Source organism: Dendropsophus ebraccatus, chromosome 10 (genome assembly GCF_027789765.1).
Source record: "Dendropsophus ebraccatus isolate aDenEbr1 chromosome 10, aDenEbr1.pat, whole genome shotgun sequence".
Classification (NCBI taxonomy): Eukaryota; Metazoa; Chordata; class Amphibia; order Anura; family Hylidae; genus Dendropsophus; species Dendropsophus ebraccatus.
Window position 1 is genome coordinate 75436212 of NC_091463.1, and position 19013 is coordinate 75455224.

The window sequence follows — 19013 nt, forward strand, 5'->3', positions numbered from 1 at the left end:
ATTCCTTGTGTGTATATGAAATCTTATTCTTTTAGATGAAAAGCTACCAAGCTACATTGACTGGATACCTGCAGACACTAAGGAACCTGACCAGGCGGGTGGAAGTCATGGAGATGGGTGGTGTATCTTACACAGAACTAGACTTTGAGCTGCTTAAGTTGGAGATCAGAGAAATGGAGTCATTGGTTACTAAACTTCGGGAGTCAATCGATGGATCCAATACTTTGGTGGAAGCCCTCTATGTGGAGGTAGGACAACACTTAAAGGGACTCATATAAGATATGGAAAATAATTGTAGAATAGATTTCAAAACAATCGCGCTCCTGGTAAAACACTAAAAAACTAGAAGAATTTTTTAGTGTGCGTACTGCTGCGAGCTTAGCTAGTGGTATCTGCTTCCACTAAAAAATATAATTAATATAAGAAAAAATGCCGTGCCGCGCTTAGTACTAGTATAAAAAACAGCAATAAAAAACAGCAATAAAAAGCACCACTGTTAGTATATAGTGCGAGCAGTGTAGGGTATTGAAACCAAGACACTCACCATTGGTGCTTGTTGATGTCGGCTTGGATTTGTAGTCCTCCCCGTATATAGACCTGTGTGGCTTCCCTTGTGTGACTTCCTTTATGTGACTTCCTTGTGTGAGTTCTTAGTCACTGATTCCTTTTTAGTTGTTGTTCCTAAAACGTTCTTTACACCGGAATATAATCCAGATAGGGCGTGCGCCCCGGCCGGTGGCGCGTTCAACCCCAGTTGCAGGAATCCCGGATGGGAATCCTTCTGTGACGTCACAGATTGTACGGATCGCTACAGGAGGCAAGATTCTTCCTCGACGCGTTTCAAAGGATACGTCCTTCTTTCTCAAGAGGATCTTGCTCGTGTTGATGCTTCTCCTTTATAGGTATGGATTCCCATCCCAGGATTAACCTGTTTCCTTCCAGATAATTTTTTACAAAAAGGCAAACAGTTCAAATTCAGCATTTAGCCCTACCGGTTGCATGCTGTTAAATAGGAAAATATATTCACTCTCTTTTTTAGACATTTTATGGATATAATTTCCACCCCGTCGTTCTGTCTTCACTTGTTCCAACGCCCCAAAAATTGATCCGTCAATTTTACCATTATGATGTTCTTTATAGTGTCGTGATAGAGGGTGGCCATCGAACTGTCTTTTTATATTGTATATATGTTCGGAAATTCTTTTTTGTAGAGTTCTTTTTGTTCGCCCTATATACAATTTATTGCAGGGGCATCTCATAAAATAAATCACTCCTTTGGTTTTACACGTAATATGTCCTTTTATGTTGTGACTTATATTTTGATGGATAACTTTGTTAGTTCTTTTTACATTGCCCATACTAGTACAGCATTTACATTTCCTACAAGGGAAGAAGCCTTCTGAATATGATACTATCCCTGTACACTTCTCAATATAATCTTGCCGGACAGTGGGGGCTATTTTATTACCCAGATTTTGTGCTTTCCGATAAATCATCCTAGGTTTATCCGGGATGAGTTCCCCTATGATTTTATCCTGCTTTAAAATGCTCCAATGTTTCTGTACAATTTGTCTCACATTATTAGCTTGATTAGAATATGTAGAAATCAATGGAATATCAAATTGGTTATTTTGACTATTATACCCATCTTTATCTTTATCTTTTTGCTTATTCACTATTAACTGTTCTCTCTCTATCTCCCCCTATGCTGTACTAGTATGGGCAATGTAAAAAGAACTAACAAAGTTATCCATCAAAATATAAGTCACAACATAAAAGGACATATTACGTGTAAAACCAAAGGAGTGATTTATTTTATGAGATGCCCCTGCAATAAATTGTATATAGGGCGAACAAAAAGAACTCTACAAAAAAGAATTTCCGAACATATATACAATATAAAAAGACAGTTCGATGGCCACCCTCTATCACGACACTATAAAGAACATCATAATGGTAAAATTGACGGATCAATTTTTGGGGCGTTGGAACAAGTGAAGACAGAACGACGGGGTGGAAATTATATCCATAAAATGTCTAAAAAAGAGAGTGAATATATTTTCCTATTTAACAGCATGCAACCGGTAGGGCTAAATGCTGAATTTGAACTGTTTGCCTTTTTGTAAAAAATTATCTGGAAGGAAACAGGTTAATCCTGGGATGGGAATCCATACCTATAAAGGAGAAGCATCAACACGAGCAAGATCCTCTTGAGAAAGAAGGACGTATCCTTTGAAACGCGTCGAGGAAGAATCTTGCCTCCTGTAGCGATCCGTACAATCTGTGACGTCACAGAAGGATTCCCATCCGGGATTCCTGCAACTGGGGTTGAACGCGCCACCGGCCGGGGCGCACGCCCTATCTGGATTATATTCCGGTGTAAAGAACGTTTTAGGAACAACAACTAAAAAGGAATCAGTGACTAAGAACTCACACAAGGAAGTCACATAAAGGAAGTCACACAAGGGAAGCCACACAGGTCTATATACGGGGAGGACTACAAATCCAAGCCGACATCAACAAGCACCAATGGTGAGTGTCTTGGTTTCAATACCCTACACTGCTCGCACTATATACTAACAGTGGTGCTTTTTATTGCTGTTTTTTATTGCTGTTTTTTATACTAGTACTAAGCGCGGCACGGCATTTTTTCTTATATTAAAGATATGGAAAACATACCTGCAAAGGCAAATCTAACCCCCCCCCCCCCCTGTTGTATCTAATATTCAGGTCCGTAATATATCAGTCATGGTGAACCAACTGGAATCATATGACAAGAACAACGTACTAGCTGTGAGACGGGAAATTGCTTCACTGCGTAAGAGACTTGAAGACTGTGAGAAGAACAAAGATGTTGTAGCTCCACCACCAATCAATTATGGTGAGTCAATTTCTTACAAAACTAAACAACTAAACTAGACAAGGTCAGACCATATTAATAGGGCTTTAGTAATATATTAATGTTCTTTTCTTTCTTTACTCCAACTTGTACTGTTGAGACTGAACATGTGGCTGTGAAGAAGCACAGGGAGTTATTTATTATCCTATTACCCTTAAGCAATTTATTGGTGTACATGGCAGCCATGATGTTGCATAAAGAAGACAAACTTATCTATCAGGTCAAGTGAGCAGAGGCAAATAAAACACTGGGTGCTCCAATTCCCATAGTTTGCCCCTTTTTGGCCAGCTTGTAAGTGTCTGATCGGTGTTGGTCATTTGGACTACCACTGATCAGGAGACTTGGAGTCCTGAATGTCCTGTTTAAGTGGACATAATAACCACACTACTCACCAGTCCCCATGTCTCTCCAGCGCCGGCTGATTCACAGTCAACGGGACGTCACTCCAATAACAGATTGACTGAGCGGGTTGTCCATCAGCCTGGTTGGGCTTTTTCTCCCAAGTCGTGATGTCATCACTACTCGGGGGAAAACACCTTCCGGCAGGGATCCCGGACCTTCTGGCACAGCAATTCACGGGCACGGAAATAGATAAGTAGTTGTTCCTTAAGTGCCCGCTGGATTAAAAAAACAAAAGGACTAAAAGATTGCATTTTTACTTTATTTTTATATAATGTTTTTGCTATGATTTTACAAAATAAAATAAAATTGACAAATTTTCTTTGTGATTTTACAATTAGCAGTAAAAATGCACCAGTATACTGAGGTAGAAGGAAGGGTTCAGATATATTATGATTTCTGTAGTTCATAGTCAGTGAGCTAACACGAGACAGAATGCTTCCTGACTTAGGATTTCTGAGTGGACTGAGTGCTGGTCACATGACCCAATGCAAAAAATGTATAGTATGGATGCAGCAGAGCTGGAATTAAGCAGATGGTACTGTAGGAATTGTGGTGTATTATATGGCAAAAAACATGTAGCCCTTCTTTAACCCTTAGGGGACACAGCCAGTTTTCATTTTTGCGTTTTCGTTTTTCCCTCCTCGTGTATATAAGGCCATAGCGCCTGCATTTTTCCACCTAGAGACCCAAATGAGCCCTTATTTTTTGCGCAACTAATTGTACTTTGCTAAGGCAGATGTAATTTTTGCCTAAAATGTGCCGGGAAACCAGAAAAAAATTATATGTGTGGTGAAATTGAAAAAAAAAACGCATTTCTTTTATTTGGGGGAAATGTGTTTTTACGCCATTCGCCCTGGGGTAAAACTGACTTGTTATGCATGTTCCTCAAGTCGTTACGATTACACTGATATGTAACATGTATAACTTATATTGTATCTGATGGCCTGTATAAAATTCAAACCGTTGTTAACCAATATACGTTCCTTAAAATCGCTCCATTCCCGGGCTTATAGCGCTTTTATCCTTTGGTCTATGGGTCTGTGCGAGGTGTCATTTTTTGCGCCATGATGTGATCTTTCTATCGGTACCTTGATTGCGCATATATGACTTTTTGATCGCTTTTTATTACAATTATTCTGGATTTGATGCGACCAAAAATGCGCAATTTTGCACTTTGGGATTTTTTTGTGCTGACGCCGTTTACCGTGTGAGATCAGGAATGTGATTAATTAATAGTTCGGGCGATTACGCACGCGGCGATAGCAAACATGTTTGTTTATTAATTTATTTATTTATTTTTATTTATAAAATGGGGAAAGGGGGGTGATTCAGACTTTTATTAGGGGAGGGGGTTTTGTGTTATTAAAAATACTTTTTTCTTTTACTTTAGACATATACTAGAAGCCCCCCTGGGGGGCTTCTAGTATATGCACTCTGATCTCTCATAGAGATCCATGCAGTATAGTTATACTGCATGAATCCATGAGATCGGTGTTCTATTACTTTTGGCTGCTGCAGCCAAAAGCAATAGAATGCCGAGCCGGGATCAGCGCCATTACGGAGCAGACCCCGGCCCGGTATGGATGCAGGGATCGCCCCCCCGCAATCGCGCCGTAGGGGGGCGATCCCCCCACTAGACCACCAGGCATGTATAACCGCAAGTATTTAGAAGCAGCTGTCAACTTTGACAGCTGCTTCTAAGTACTTAATTAGCGGGCACGGCGATCGGACCGTGCCCGCTAATAGCCGCGAGCCCGGGCTACACGCGGCACCCGGGATCGCGGCAGTTCAGAGGGTGGTCGCCGCGCGACCCCCCTCTGAACTCCCATAGCGGCACGAGGACGTTAAATAACGTCCTGGTGCAGCTATGGGTTAAGACCACTTTAAATTCATAAAAAAAATTTCAATAAAGTGATGTTGTCAATGCTTTAAAATAATTTGATTTATGTTCAATATTTTTAGGATCCTGCAATCATGGAGGAATTGTCAACATCAGTAAACCATTTGTGGTCCAACTGAACTGGTTAGGATTTTCCTATAAATTTGGAGGATGGGGGAAAGACTCTTACTCGGGTTCTAACCAAGATGTACATTGGGTGGCTCCTCTCATGACAGATGCCCGTATAATGAACGTGATTCGGTTCTACCCTAAATATGATGATCTGTTGCTTTACAAGGATGCCACAGAGAAGGTGCTCTCCATAATTCTACCCCGTAATAACATTGACTACTCCAACTGTGGCCAGGGTGGAGGAGTGATCATGTTCAACAATTCATTGTATTACAATTGTTATAACACCAGGGACATCTGTAAGTTTAATGTGAACACCAGTGGGGTGGAGCGTAAGACGCTCACAGATGCCACCTTTAACAACCGATTCTCTTACTCCTCTTCCCAATGGCAAGACATTGACTTAGCCAGTGATGAAAGTGGCCTCTGGGTCATTTACTCTACAGAGCAAAATGCTGGAAACATTGTCATTGGCAAAGTAAACCCCCAAACCTTGGTGGTGGAGAAGACTTGGATGACATCTCAGTACAAGCTTAGTGCAACCAATACCTTCATGGTGTGTGGGGTCTTATATGCCACTAGAACCCTTAGCACCAGAAAAGAAGAAATCTTTTACATGTATGACACCAAGACAAGTCAGGAAGCTCAGATGAGCATCATCCTTGACAAAATGTTGGAGAACGTGCAGAGTCTTTCCTACAACCCCAATGATCACAAGCTCTACATGTACAATGATGGCTACCAAGTCACGTACGATCTAGTGTTTAGGTCACTACCTAACCCTGCCTAAGAAATCTATGTTTATGTATATGGGATTTTCACCTTATTGTGCATATTTACAGAAGACCACCTCTTTCATATGTATGCTTAGCAATTGTTTTTTTGCATGTCAATTGTTTTTATACCTTTAATGTTGATTGTTAAAGGGGTATTCCAAGAAAAACTAACGTGTCCCCTATCAACAGGATAGGGGACAACTTAGAGATCCTGAGGATCTGACCTTCGTGCCCCCAGCGATCTCCATATTGGCGCACGGCTCCTTTGTTTTTAAATATAGCGGTGGGTATGGCACTTGACCTGCTGCTTTAATAATTCCTATGGAGCCGTCGGAAAGAGACAAAAGAGGAAAAGGCTCTTTCCGATGGCTCCATGGGAATGAATAGAGCCGTACCCGCGGCTGTATTCAAAACAAAGGAACCGCAGGCCAATATGGAGATTGAAGGGGGTACAAAGGTTAGACCCCCATGATCTCTGAGTTGTCCCCTATCCTGTGGACAGGGGACAAGTTAGCTTTTCTTGGAATACCCCTTTAAGTGAATTTCCATTTTTTTTTTATCTAAATAAGTTTACAGTTCTGTGCTGATTCATTTTCTTATATATCTATAGCAGTAGGGGTTTTGTACTACTGATACAGCGCTCCGAATATACACAAATTCAAAAGATAGCGTGCTGCCTATCTGCAGGAATGTACAGCATACTTCTCTTATATTAAACTCAATTATTAACTTAGTATGCAATAAGCTCATAAGCTCCCCCTAGGGGCAGCTGAATCTATCCAAATGTCTACATCTATGCAGAAGATCTGGGTATCCAACTGTTTTAGATAAACTGAGGTATTAAGACACAATGGGGGGATTTATCATCAGCATCCATGGCCTCCTCCCGTGCCTGATTTATTAAAGTTTATGCCTGGAAACAGACGTAACCGAGGCAAAAATGTACACCTGCTTCAGAGTGGGTGTAGATTGTTGCGGAATACCTACACCAGGCGCCAGGCTGGCTATACTAAGAGGCGTACATCTCTTAGTGAATCGGGTTAGAAAAAAGGGGTGGGGCTGTATTTAAAACTGGCGTACTTGTACTCAACTCTTGATAACTGTCTCCCATTATGAACATATAAGAGATGTTAATATAACATTGTGATGAAAAACTGCAAACTTTTTCTAGGCAAATGTTACTCTTTAATAAACTATGCTTACTACTACTTTAATTTTTTATTATAGCAAACATTTTTATGACTACATTTTATGACTACGTCCTACTCTCATTATAAATTATTTATAGGATGTCTTACATAGAGACCACCCCCTGATGGTATAGTATATATACTATAAAGTACTCTTCAAAAATAATTCTAAATTTCTCAGCAATGTCTGAAGTTTCAATAGGGAAGAGCTTGATATAGGAAGGCAGAGATTGTTTATTGCTGTCAGTGAACTGTTAATAACTCAATATATGGGCAATGAATGGAATACCTTGTTTTTGAGGAAACAACAAGCCAAGCAAATGTGCTTCTACAGTTAGTTTTCACTATGGGCAATGTGTTTAGAGTCCAAAGCATCACAAGTATTAGCCATTTTAAAGGAATTTGGACCTGGCTGCTATAAAGCCCTATAGTAGGTTGTGTCTCCTGAGTAGCCTGGTTGCCTTTCAAGTCTCCTTAAAGAGACTCTGTCAGTAGATTTATGGTGTCCTATCTCAGGGTAGCTTAAACTATTGACAGAGAAGCTGAACAGAATGATGTATTAAGTAGCCCTCTCTATTATGTGCATTAGCCCAGTAGTCCTGGATATTCATGAGAAGCAGAAAACTCTGCCTACCGGCTGCTGATTGGCAGTTATCTATCCATGCTGTACATAGGCAGTCAACTGTCAATCAGCATCTGGGGAGGGATGTGACAAGAATCCTATTCTCCTGCATATTGGGAGAACGGCTGAACAAATTAATGTAAGTAATATAAAGATCTGTTATGCATTTCTGTCTCTACTTTATGGTGTTCTCATTTAAGGTGGAATAAACCTAGTGGCAGATTCCCTTTAATGTAATTTTGTGCCCTGTTAGTAGTCCTGGGCCCATATCCATACAGAGCATAAATGTTTGACTATCTTTATTGGCTGGTAACTAAGGGCAATGTCATTGCTATGCACTTTATTGGTAGTTACCATATTATATACATATAAATATTGAGCAGTGACTCCAGTTAAAGAATGTTTCCAGCTGTAATGACTTTGACTGGCAGTGATTGGGATGAGAAGAATGTAATGCCCAATGTCCCTCCAGGCAACACACGAAACATCCATACTATAAATGTGTCTGGGGCTATTGTAGAAGTCACTGATTTAGTGGGGGGGGGGGGGGGGTTACATTGTATACCCTGTGACAATGGACTCCAGTGCTGCCCTGTGAAGTTTTGCAAGCGAACTGTGTCTTTAAATGTAACTGAATGGAACCATAGTCAAAAAAAAAAGGAGGCAATGCACTTCCAACGCCACTATATCAAGAATATTTTCCCAGAAGAGCTGTAATTTTTTTTATAAAGGGAACCTGCTACCACTTTCATGCTGCCCGAACCACAAATCATTGAAGTGTAGTGATGAGCAAATACTGTTCGATCAAATAGATATTCGATAGAATAGTAAGGTATTCGATCTATCGAATATTATCGAATAGTTCGACGAATATTCGATACATATTCGATAAGCGTTCAAATCCCCCAGCTTCCGGTTTTTACCTCCAAGTGGTCGAATAGATGTTTTTCAATAATTGAATACTTGTTCCCATTGACTTTAATGGGATTGAATATTCAATAGAATATTCAGGAGATATTCGTACGAATATTTGAACATTTCACTTTTCGCTCATCACTATTGAAGTGGTCTCTTTCTATGCCCAAACAGGCAGTATCTATCAGTTAAGGCCTGTAGCTGTGGGGAATCCAGTAGGTTCCACTCTGATGACACAGGATTCAAGCAGCATTGAAGTGATGACAGGTTCTACTGTATTTACCTCACCTTCAGGTCATTTTTTATTTTATTTTTTTGTATCCCAGTTTTACTTGCATTTATATTGTTTAATATCATAACACCTTATTCTGAATGGTGGAAATATTAAAGGGGCAGTTCACACACACTAAAAAAATCTTTCACATCAACTGGTGCCAGAAAGTGTCAGAGATTTGTAATTTACTTTTATTGAAAAATATCAAATCTTTCATTACTTATTAGCTGCTGTATGTACTGCAGAAAGTGCTGTATTCTTTCCAGTCTGGAGAGCAGGAGAGGTTTCTATGGGGATTTGCTATTGCTCTGGACAGTTCCTAACATGGACAGAGGTGGAAGCAGAGAGCACTGTGTCAGACTGGAAAGAATACACCACTTCCTGCAGGGCATACAGCAGAGGATTAGTATTGGAAGACTTAAGATTTTTAATAGAAGCAAATTACAAATCTCTGGCACTTTCAGGCACCAGTTGATTTAAAAGATTTTTTTTTTTTAATGAACTACCCCTTTAAGGGCAACAGTAGGGTGAATTAAATGGGAAAGTGGTGGAGTTGCCCTTTACAGGATGAGTGCTCTGCTTGGAAGAAAAGGAGAAAGGTGAAAGGTTAGGGAAAATGTTATATATGTTGAAGGGGTTATCTGAGGAGCAGAAAAGATCATACCTGTTCTGCTCTCTGGTGGTCCACTTCCTCCATCTTCCTCCCTCTTCTAAGACAAGAGATGGGTGGGAGCATGCTGCAGGTTATGGACAGCTATTTGATTTGACATTGCATGCGGGTCTAGTTAGGCTCGGGATATCCTCAGAGTTACCATAACGGATTCACAACTAGAAGGACTGCACAGTATACAGTTGAACATTTATGGCAGTCTCTGGTGACAATGTCCTGACTGCTGGTAGGTAAAATGCCTACAATGTTATGTGTGTAATGTATACCAAGACATCGGGCTCAATATGATGAGTAAGGTTACCTAACTTCACCCACATCCTGAGGGACTGAAAGAGTTAAACATCTGTGGAGTCCGAGGAGAAGTTCATGAGGTATTAAATCCCTGAAAGGATGAGACAGAAGACTAAGGGTCCTATTCCACGGAGCGATTTTTAGCGACTAACGATAAACGATCGCAAACGAGATTGTTCATCGTTAACCTGAAATCATTCGCCATATTACACAGAACAATAGTTGTTAGATACGATCGTTATTGCGATCGATTATGGTGCGTTTACACGAATTGATAATTGGCCCGATCGTACGATTAACGATGTTGGAGTAACGATTCTTTTTCATAACAATCAGCGTTTAGACGGTACGATATATCGTACGGAAAAATCGTTTAGCGATCGTTTTGCGATCGCATGCCCGCAGCCCAGCCCACCCGCAGCCCAGCCCCCCGCTCATCTGCAGCCCGGCCCCACGGTCAACCGCAGCCCCCTGCGCCGCCCCAATCGCCACCCCCGCCGCCGCTCTGATCGCCACCCCCGCCGCCCGGATCGCCACACCCGCCGCCGCCACCGCTCCGATCGCCCCCGCCGTCAGCATACATTACCTGCTCCGCGTAGCAGGTCTTCTTAATCCCGACTCCCCTCTTTAGTGCATTGATTGGCTGAAGAGGTGAGCCGGGAATTTCAAACCGCTCCTCTTCAGCCAATTAGTGCTGCCGTGCTTTGATTGGCTGAAGAGGGGAGCCGTGAATTTCAAACGGCTCCTCTTCAGCCAATCAGTGCTGAAGAGGAGCACTGATTGACTGAAGAAGAGCCGTTTGAAATACCCGGCTCCCCTATTCAGCCAATCAATGCACTGAAGAGGGGAGTCGGGGATTTTGAAGACGTATACTCGCGGACGGGGCGGCGGAAGCGATCGGAGCGGTGGCGGGGGCCGATCGGAGCGGCTAGGGGGGTGGCGATTGGAGCTGCGGCGGGGGTGGCGATCGGGGCGGCGGGGTGGCGATCAGAGCGGCGGAGGGGTTGGTGATCAAGTCGGTGCAGGGGGCTGCGAGCGGGGGGCGGGCTGCGAGCTGGGGGCCGGGCGGCGGGCGGGCGGCTTGACTATCGCACGAGGACTGTTTACACGGAACGATCGGCAAATTTTTTGCGAACGACGATTTGATAACATGTTGAAAGATCAAAATGAACAATTTCTCGTTCGTCGTTTGATCGTTCGCTGCGTTTACACGTACGATTATCGTTGGAGTTTGATCGTTTTCGTGCAAATTCGCACGATAATCGTTACGTGTAAACGCACCATTATTCCTTCTGATCTCAGGGAAACAATGCTATTACACTGAACGATTAGTGAAAAAGTGCGGAACTTGAGCGAACGAATGTGGAATTACAGCGAACAATTAGCGAACGATTAACGATAATTTTAGGTTCAGATCTAAATCATCGAACATACGAACAATTTTTCGATCGTTGCCTGCAATTACACAGAACGGTTTAATGATTTTTCGCACGATAATCGTCCCGTGTAATAGGGCCCTAAAGGTTGGCTTTCAACAATAGGAGGTGATCTGGCCCAAAGGCACAAACAGCTAAAGGGCTTTTTGCATGGGGCAATTATTGGCCAGGAACGTTGCTAAAACAATTGGCCCAGGTAAAAGTGACAGCGATCAGCCAAGGACGGAGAAAATGCCCAATCCTTAACTGATTGGGTCTTTTAAGCAGGCTTTAAAATTTATCATCATCGGCCACACATCTTCCTGTTTAAACAGGGTTATGTGTGGCTGATAACGATAAAAAGGAACTGGCAGCCGCTCCTATTACTTGGAATGACAGCAGCAGATAGTTGCTATCAAGGCCGTTCATCTTTTAACATGTTGAAAGGCAATGAAATACAATGATCAGAAGAAATTGTTCATGTTGGCCGTCCGTTGCCTTTTATTACACAAAGTGTAGCCAAATACACCCGATAATCGCTTTGTGTAATAGGGCCGTAGAGGAGGTAACAGAATCACTTTAATTACTATCTGCAAAAACATGGTAATATACAGGTAGCACCATACACCCTTAGCAGCTCTATGACTTAAAGTTACATCATGGTGCATTAAGCAATGGAGCCGTTTAATGCAAACATCTATAAGTTATATTTAGGGGAACAACTATAGAGCTTACCAAGGATCCAGTCACAATTGGAGAAGACGCCTCAGTCTATATGAAGAGACTTTTACTATAAATGATACAAGATTGTCCTTGAAATAGGTTATGCCAGGAGCTTCGGGTTACGACCCCTTTTCGGTGGCCAGTAGCATGTGACGATCCTAACAGTATACAGTTTTTGACATGATTTATGTTGTGCGGACATTAATGTCGGATCTTGTAAAGATGGCCCGGCACAACATGGGTTAATAAAATCCCATTCTTTACTATAGAATTGATTTCTATGTAGATTTCAAAAGACGTTACTACACCTTTGTCAACAATGTGATTTCCCAGCTGAAACAAACCCAATGGGTGTGAGTGTGTGCTGAAAGTAACAGGGAGGGGGCTTCATCTGAAGAAAATGTGGAAACTCCTAGAGGCCGTTCTCCTCCCCATACCTGTCCATATAAATATAGCTGCTGCTGGTGTACAGGACCAAAGGAAGGAGAAGAGTCAAGTCTATTTAGGTCTATAGTACAAGATGCTGCCTCTACTATTCCTAGCTGCGTGTGTCCTGCACAGTAATGCTGCTAGTCTGGTGAGTATGGAGAATTTACTGCTCTCGTAGAAACAAAGTGCTCCATGAATGACCTCCTATGTCTCTCGCTCTTATGTGCACTGTTGTTCCTCATTGTATATTAGGGGGGATCACTGCTGAGATTACTAAAGGGGGTACAGCTTGGCAAATATTACTATGGGGTCCACTAAGTAATGTGTATCCTGTGCAGAAATGTGACTCAACTGCAACAACCTTTTGGCTCCATACAGGTGACCACCAATGGGACTGTAGATGAACATGGAGTTTGTCAGTGCTCTGTTGCCCTCCCGGACACCACATTCCCGGCAGATCGGTTAGAGATCCTGGAAGTTTCCAGCAGGAATCTGAACATCCACGTCGAACAAGAGATCAGTAAGGTAAAACTAGATGAAAGCAGTGGTCATTGTTGGTTCTTTTCTTGAAGTTTTAGGTGTGTACGTGAAATCTAATCTTGCTTTTAGATGCAAAGTTACCAAGCTACATTGACCGGATACCTGCAGACGTTAAAGAACCTGACCATCCGGGTGCAAGTCATGGAGATGGGTGGTGTATCTTACACAGAACTAGACTTTCAGCTGCTTAGATTGGAAATCAGGGAAATGGAGTCATTGGTTATTAAACTACGGGAATCAATCAATGGATCCAATACTCTGGTGGAGGCGCTCTATGTGGAGGTAAGACAAAACTTAAAGGGACTCATATAACATATTAAAAGCATACCTGCAAAGGCTACTGTAAACTTGTGTCTAATTTCCAGGTCCGTAATATATCAGCCATGGTGAACCAACTGGAATCGTATGACAAGAACAATGTCCTAGCTGTGAGACGGGACATTGCTGCACTGCGTAAGAGACTTGAAGACTGTGAGAAGAACAAAGATGTTGCGGCTCCACCACCAACCAACTACGGTAAGTCAGTTTCTTACAAAAACTAATATCTCCATACTGTACACTGAGAACATAGACAAGGGCAGAGCCTAGTTTTACTTACTACTTTTACGCTATAACTTATTGTTATTTAGTTTAAGAAATGTAGTTAATCAAAGGCCCTTAAATAAAATATATATATATATATATATATATATATATATATATATTTTTTTAATAGTTGTTCTCCATCTTGTAGAGATTTAAAAAGAGTGGACACTAAAGGGAGAATGTATCATTCTCGTCATGTCCAACCAGAATAAAAAGGGTACTCTGAAAAAGATGCTTTAAAATCAAGTTATAAAAGTTATAAGATTTGTATATGACTTTTATTTACACAACTTTCAGTACTTCTTAGCTGCTGTATGCCCTGCATGAAGTGGTGTATTTTTTCAAGTCTGACACATTGTCCTCTGCTGCCACCTCTGTCCGGAACATGAACTGTCCAAAGCAGGAGAGGCTTTCTATGGGCATTTGTTACTGCTCTAGACAGTTCCTGACATGGACAGAGTTGCACTGTGTCAGACTGGAAAGAATATACCACTTGAAGTACTTGAAGGTTTAAGATTTTTAAATTGAAATAAATTACAATTTTTATAACTTTCTGATTTTGTTGATTCGTCCCCCCCCCCCCCCCCCATAGCAAACCGCTTTGATTTGCACATTGGCTTGTGAAAACTAATTCACAATTTTGCCATTCTGCATTGTTTCAGAGAATGTTAAAACTCCTCCATTGTGTGTAACTAAGAGGTATCACCAAGGGTTCAAAATGTATTACCATTGTTGCTGCAGTTTTTGGTGCATGTGCAATCCATTAGATCCTAAAAACAAAATAATTATGTATCATTTTAAAGGTCCAGGGAACAGGGTTACAGCTTGCAAAATTTACAGCATTTTTGCCAGCTCCCTAAATAACACATATTATCATACAATTTATATATCTCATTCAGTGCACTCAACCCTTTTATTTCCCACATATATTAACCAACCACTTTATTACCACTTTATGGCATTGTTTATTGATCTGCCCCAGTTTTGACACGTCAAAAGTTTCGATACTTTGGGTTCTCACTACTAAGACCTCCACCAATCAGGAGAATAAGCCAGTAGAACAGTATTTCACTCCTGGGTCACAGCAATCTCCATCTAGAGAGCTCCATTATAAGCTGAAGGGGCTGCCTAGATGGAGATGATTGACAGCAGGTAAGTACAGTGTTCCCTGCTTATTCTCCTGATCGCAGAGGGTCTCAGCAGTGACATTCCACCGATCAAAACCTTTGACATGTTCCAGTTACAGGAATTTTCATGACATGTATTAGTTTAAATAAGTTTAAAGAGGAACTATTGCTGAACTGCTGATATGTCCCTACTGCAAAGGAAATGCAGAGGAGGAAGGTATGTCTCTGACTTTTTCTCCTCTGCGCTGTTCCAGGACAGTAAGTAAGTAGTTTGCTCTGCAGTCCGGTAAGACCTTTAGGAGCACTGCCCGCTCTCATAGTACCAATCTTGCCTGTCCCCAGGGGCACAACGGTGCTATGGGGGCGGGCAGTGCCCCATTACTCCTAGCGGTCTTACAGGACCATGTAGAAAATATGCATTAGCCACATAGAAGCTATTACAAAAACTAGATTACAGTGGTATTTTACCCCAGAGAGAATACATAAAATATACCCATCTGCTACAGACAAATGTTGGAGAGGTTGCAACTCCACTGGCTCCCTGCTTCATTTGCTATGGTCCTGCCCCCACATAGCTTCATACTGGCGAAACATCACTCAAATGATTGAATCTATTATGGGTATACCTGTTCCCCACACTCCACAATTTTCACTCCTCTTACTAGGTATCCAAAATATTCCTCCACAATATCGTATCTTGACTATTAAAATACTAGTCATTGCTAAACTAATTCTGTCACGATACTGGAAGTCAACAGATATTCCGCCTCGGAAGGAAGTATGTCAATCGATTAACACAACTTATGCCTATGAAGAGGTCTTAGCCTACAGCAATCACTCTATTGCCAAATTTCAAAACATCTGGCACCCATGGAAACAAAGTCAATTCTTTTCCAAATGAGTCTCTTTATCACATTATGTTACTCTCAACACAGTCATTGGTTTTATTCTAATTACAAGAGTTACGATTCAACCAATTTATGTTTATTCTTTATATACTTTCTTTTATTGTACTTTATTTGTACCTGGTTATATTTTGTAAGATAGTCCTATACAGTTCTACATTGACCATGGAGGTATGTTATACTTGCCTAAACTGTAGATACTGCCTTCTTATGTTGATGTTACCTATTATTTTAATTTTTCTTATGTGACATTTGTTTTGTCACTGTTTTGTCATTGAAAATTTATAAACTCAATAAAAATGATTGAAACAGAAAACTACTAACTGCACCGTAACGACACAGAGGAGAAGGATAAGAGACATACTGTCCTCCTCTGCGTCTCCTGTGCAGTAGAGAGATATCAGTAGGTTTTATTTGTCTAACCTATTAATAGGTCCCCTTTAAAGGAATGTTGTCTATATTCTTAACAATTTTTTCTCCCTTTGATATCCTTTAGGATCCTGCAATCATGGGGCAATTGTCAACATCAGCAAACCATTCGTTGTCCAATTGAACTATTTGGGATTTTACTATAAATTTGGAGGATGGGGTAAAGACTCTAACTCAGGTGCTAGCCAAGATGTATATTGGGTAGCCCCTCTCACGACAGATGCCCGTATGATGAACGTGATTCGATTCTACCCTAAATACGATGATCTTTTACTCTACAAAGGGGCCACAGAGAAGGTGCTCACAAGGACTGTGGGCTATAATAGTTATGACTACTCCAGCTGTGGCCAAGGTGGAGGAGTGATCATGTTCAACAATTCATTGTATTACAATTGTTATAACACCAGGGACATCTGTAAGTTTAATGTAGATACCAGTGGGGTGGAGCGTAAGACGCTGACAGATGCCACCTTTAACAACCGATTCCCTTACTCCTCTTCTCAATGGCAAGACATTGACTTAGCCAGTGATGAAAGTGGCCTCTGGGTCATTTACTCTACAGAGCAAAATGCTGGAAACATTGTCATTGGTAAAGTAAACCCTCAAACCTTGGCGGTGGAGAAGACTTGGCTGACATCTCAGTACAAGCCTGGTGCCACCAACACCTTCATGGTGTGTGGGGTCTTATATGCCACTAGAACCCTTAGCACCAGAAAAGAAGAAATCTTTTACATGTATGACACCAAGACAAGTCAGGAAGGTCAGATGAGCATCATCCTTGACAAAATGTTGGAGAACGTGCAGAGTCTTTCCTACAACCCCAATGATCACAAGCTCTACATGTACAATGATGGCTACCAAGTCACATATGATCTAATGTTTAAGTAACTACCTAACCTTGTCTAAGTGATCGATTCATATGTATATAAAATTACTGTGTTCATCCATTTTCTCTAAAGACGCGTCTTATCTTGTACACTCCAGTGTCAACTGCTTGTATTGCTTCAAGTGTTGGTTGTTAAAGGGAAATTCCACCTTTAAATAGCATATATATATATATATATATATATATATATATATATATATATATATAGCATAGGCATAGGTTTAAAAGATAGCCTGTTGCCTCAACAGAGGCACATCCTGCTTACTATTCATGTATTAAACTCAATAATAACTCAGTATGGAATAAGCTCCTGAGCTCCCCCTAGTGGCAGTTAAAGGTTGCCAGAATGTTGTGCCTTCACTTCCATCTTTTTGCAAGTGATTTGGAGCATCAAACATATACATATGTTATAGATACATTTAGAAATTAACCAGCAAAGTTTTATCTAGTAAAAATTTAAGAATTTAACAAAAAACTGTAATAATAAAATGCAATTCTTTAATAAACACATAAAATGTGTTTATTACTGATAATTTACTAATATGCTACATTTTATTAAAAACTTTGTTGACAAATTTGAATAAGAATGTATTTTCTACTAACTGTACATGACAAATTTATCATACCTCTTCTTACACTGCTTACAGACCACCTTGTGCCTTTAAATGACAGTCGAGTGCACATTATTTTATAGATTCAATTTTAATTCTCTATGAGGACTCTGAAGTTGCAGTAGGGAGGAGATAACCATAGAAACATTAGATATTGTTAATTACTGCAACAATTTTTTTTTTGATTACTCACTATATGTATATTAAATGTTTGGCATATTGCCCCCGTGTGAAAAACAAAAAAAACACATACTCACCTTGCTTGTCCTCTCGTTTCTCCTTCCTCTTCCTGCTCTGAGAGCACACAAGTGAGGTCACTGGTACGCTGCAAGAGAGATGAGGGAGGGAGCCTCCTCTTGTGGTCGGAGGCAGAATGTGTCGCAAAATAGAGATTGGCACAGCGGGGCACCAATAGCTCCTTACTGTGTAAATCATTGCCAGCCACAGTTTAGAGATTCCTGCCTGAGCATGTGGCTGGCAACAGAGAGTGGGGCCACTCAGCGTAAAGGGAACACTAGTCACCAGTCTATGCCTATATTTTGTCTGTATTACTGGGTTCACACAAAAACTTGTTTGGCGACATTTTTGTGTACATTAAGGCTATGTTCACACTGCGTATGATTCCGGCCGTAGTGCGAACCGCGAATATACGCACGTAGTTTTGAGGTTCATGCGTTCGCTTGAAAGTATACGATATACGCCCGCACAATGCACACTACGTATGAGCTTACGGCCGGAACGTATACGGCGCAGTGAAAAATGAACAAGACCATTGTTTGAGGACGGAAATGTTGAAACTCACGGCCGTGGATTTCCATGCGGTCCCGTACGGAGTACTTATTTCAGCCAAATTGAACTTGACTTTTCGATCCAAAAGGTTCTGTGTGTTTTACAGGGCTGGGCGAAGATTTCCAAGTAAATGACCTGCCTCAGATCGCTTCGAATCAATGCTAGGGAAGCCTAACTGTACTACGGGCGTATGTTCGCGGTTCGTACGCATCCGGCCGCATGCCGATTTTTCCCACGCCCGTAGTTTCAGCCGCACATGTACGGCGGTGTACGAAATGCGGCCGGACTCATACGCAGTGTGAACATAGCCTAAAGGTAACTATTTAAAACTTGCTGATTAACTCATAGTGTAGGAGCTGAGATGGTAGACCTACATATTCTGACCATGCTCTGAACTCTGATGAAATGTCTTACTGATCAAATGCCTTTGACCATTATGCAATTACACTAAAAATAAGCTGCACCTCCCTCCTTTCCCACCTTGTCCTTTATTCATCCTTTTATACTAGATATCAGTTTATAGA

General features: G+C 41.2%; 2 protein-coding genes across 3 annotated transcripts in view; both read left to right on the forward strand.

The window, feature by feature from the left end:
• LOC138766431 (olfactomedin-4-like) overlaps window positions 1–6485 on the forward strand; it is a 32842-nt gene extending 26357 nt beyond the window's left edge. The window contains exons 3-5 of the mRNA XM_069944025.1: window positions 36–248; window positions 2731–2881; window positions 5264–6485. Coding sequence (XP_069800126.1) covers window positions 36–248; window positions 2731–2881; window positions 5264–6102 — 1203 coding nt within the window. The 3' untranslated portion in view covers window positions 6103–6485. The remainder of the gene's footprint in view (window positions 1–35; window positions 249–2730; window positions 2882–5263) is intronic.
• Window positions 6486–9821: 3336 nt separating this feature from the next.
• Window positions 9822–17664, forward strand: LOC138802948 (olfactomedin-4-like). Of its 2 annotated transcripts, none has more exons than XM_069986742.1 (5): window positions 9822–9985; window positions 12996–13142; window positions 13227–13439; window positions 13523–13673; window positions 16271–17664. In XM_069986742.1, exons 3-5 carry the CDS (start codon window positions 13227–13229, stop codon window positions 17089–17091), a joined length of 1185 nt encoding a protein of 394 aa, XP_069842843.1. In that variant the 5' UTR covers window positions 9822–9985; window positions 12996–13142; the 3' UTR covers window positions 17092–17664. The 2 variants fall into 2 exon arrangements, with proteins under 2 accessions (XP_069842843.1, XP_069842842.1); XM_069986741.1 differs by lacking the exon at window positions 9822–9985 and adding an exon at window positions 12679–12765.
• The last annotated feature ends 1349 nt before the right edge of the window (window positions 17665–19013 follow it).

What these genes read in the sequence shown, in the direction of transcription:
- LOC138802948 (XM_069986741.1), top strand. Translation starts at nt 12,709, where the DNA reads ATGCTGCCTCTACTATTCCTAGCTGCGTGTGTCCTGCACAGTAATGCT. An exon ending in ACAGTAATGCTGCTAGTCTG is followed by an intron (nt 12,766 to 12,995) that starts GTGAGTATGGAG and finishes GGCTCCATACAG; the next exon opens with GTGACCACCAATGGGACTGT. An exon ending in TCCACCACCAACCAACTACG is followed by an intron (nt 13,674 to 16,270) that starts GTAAGTCAGTTT and finishes GATATCCTTTAG; the next exon opens with GATCCTGCAATCATGGGGCA.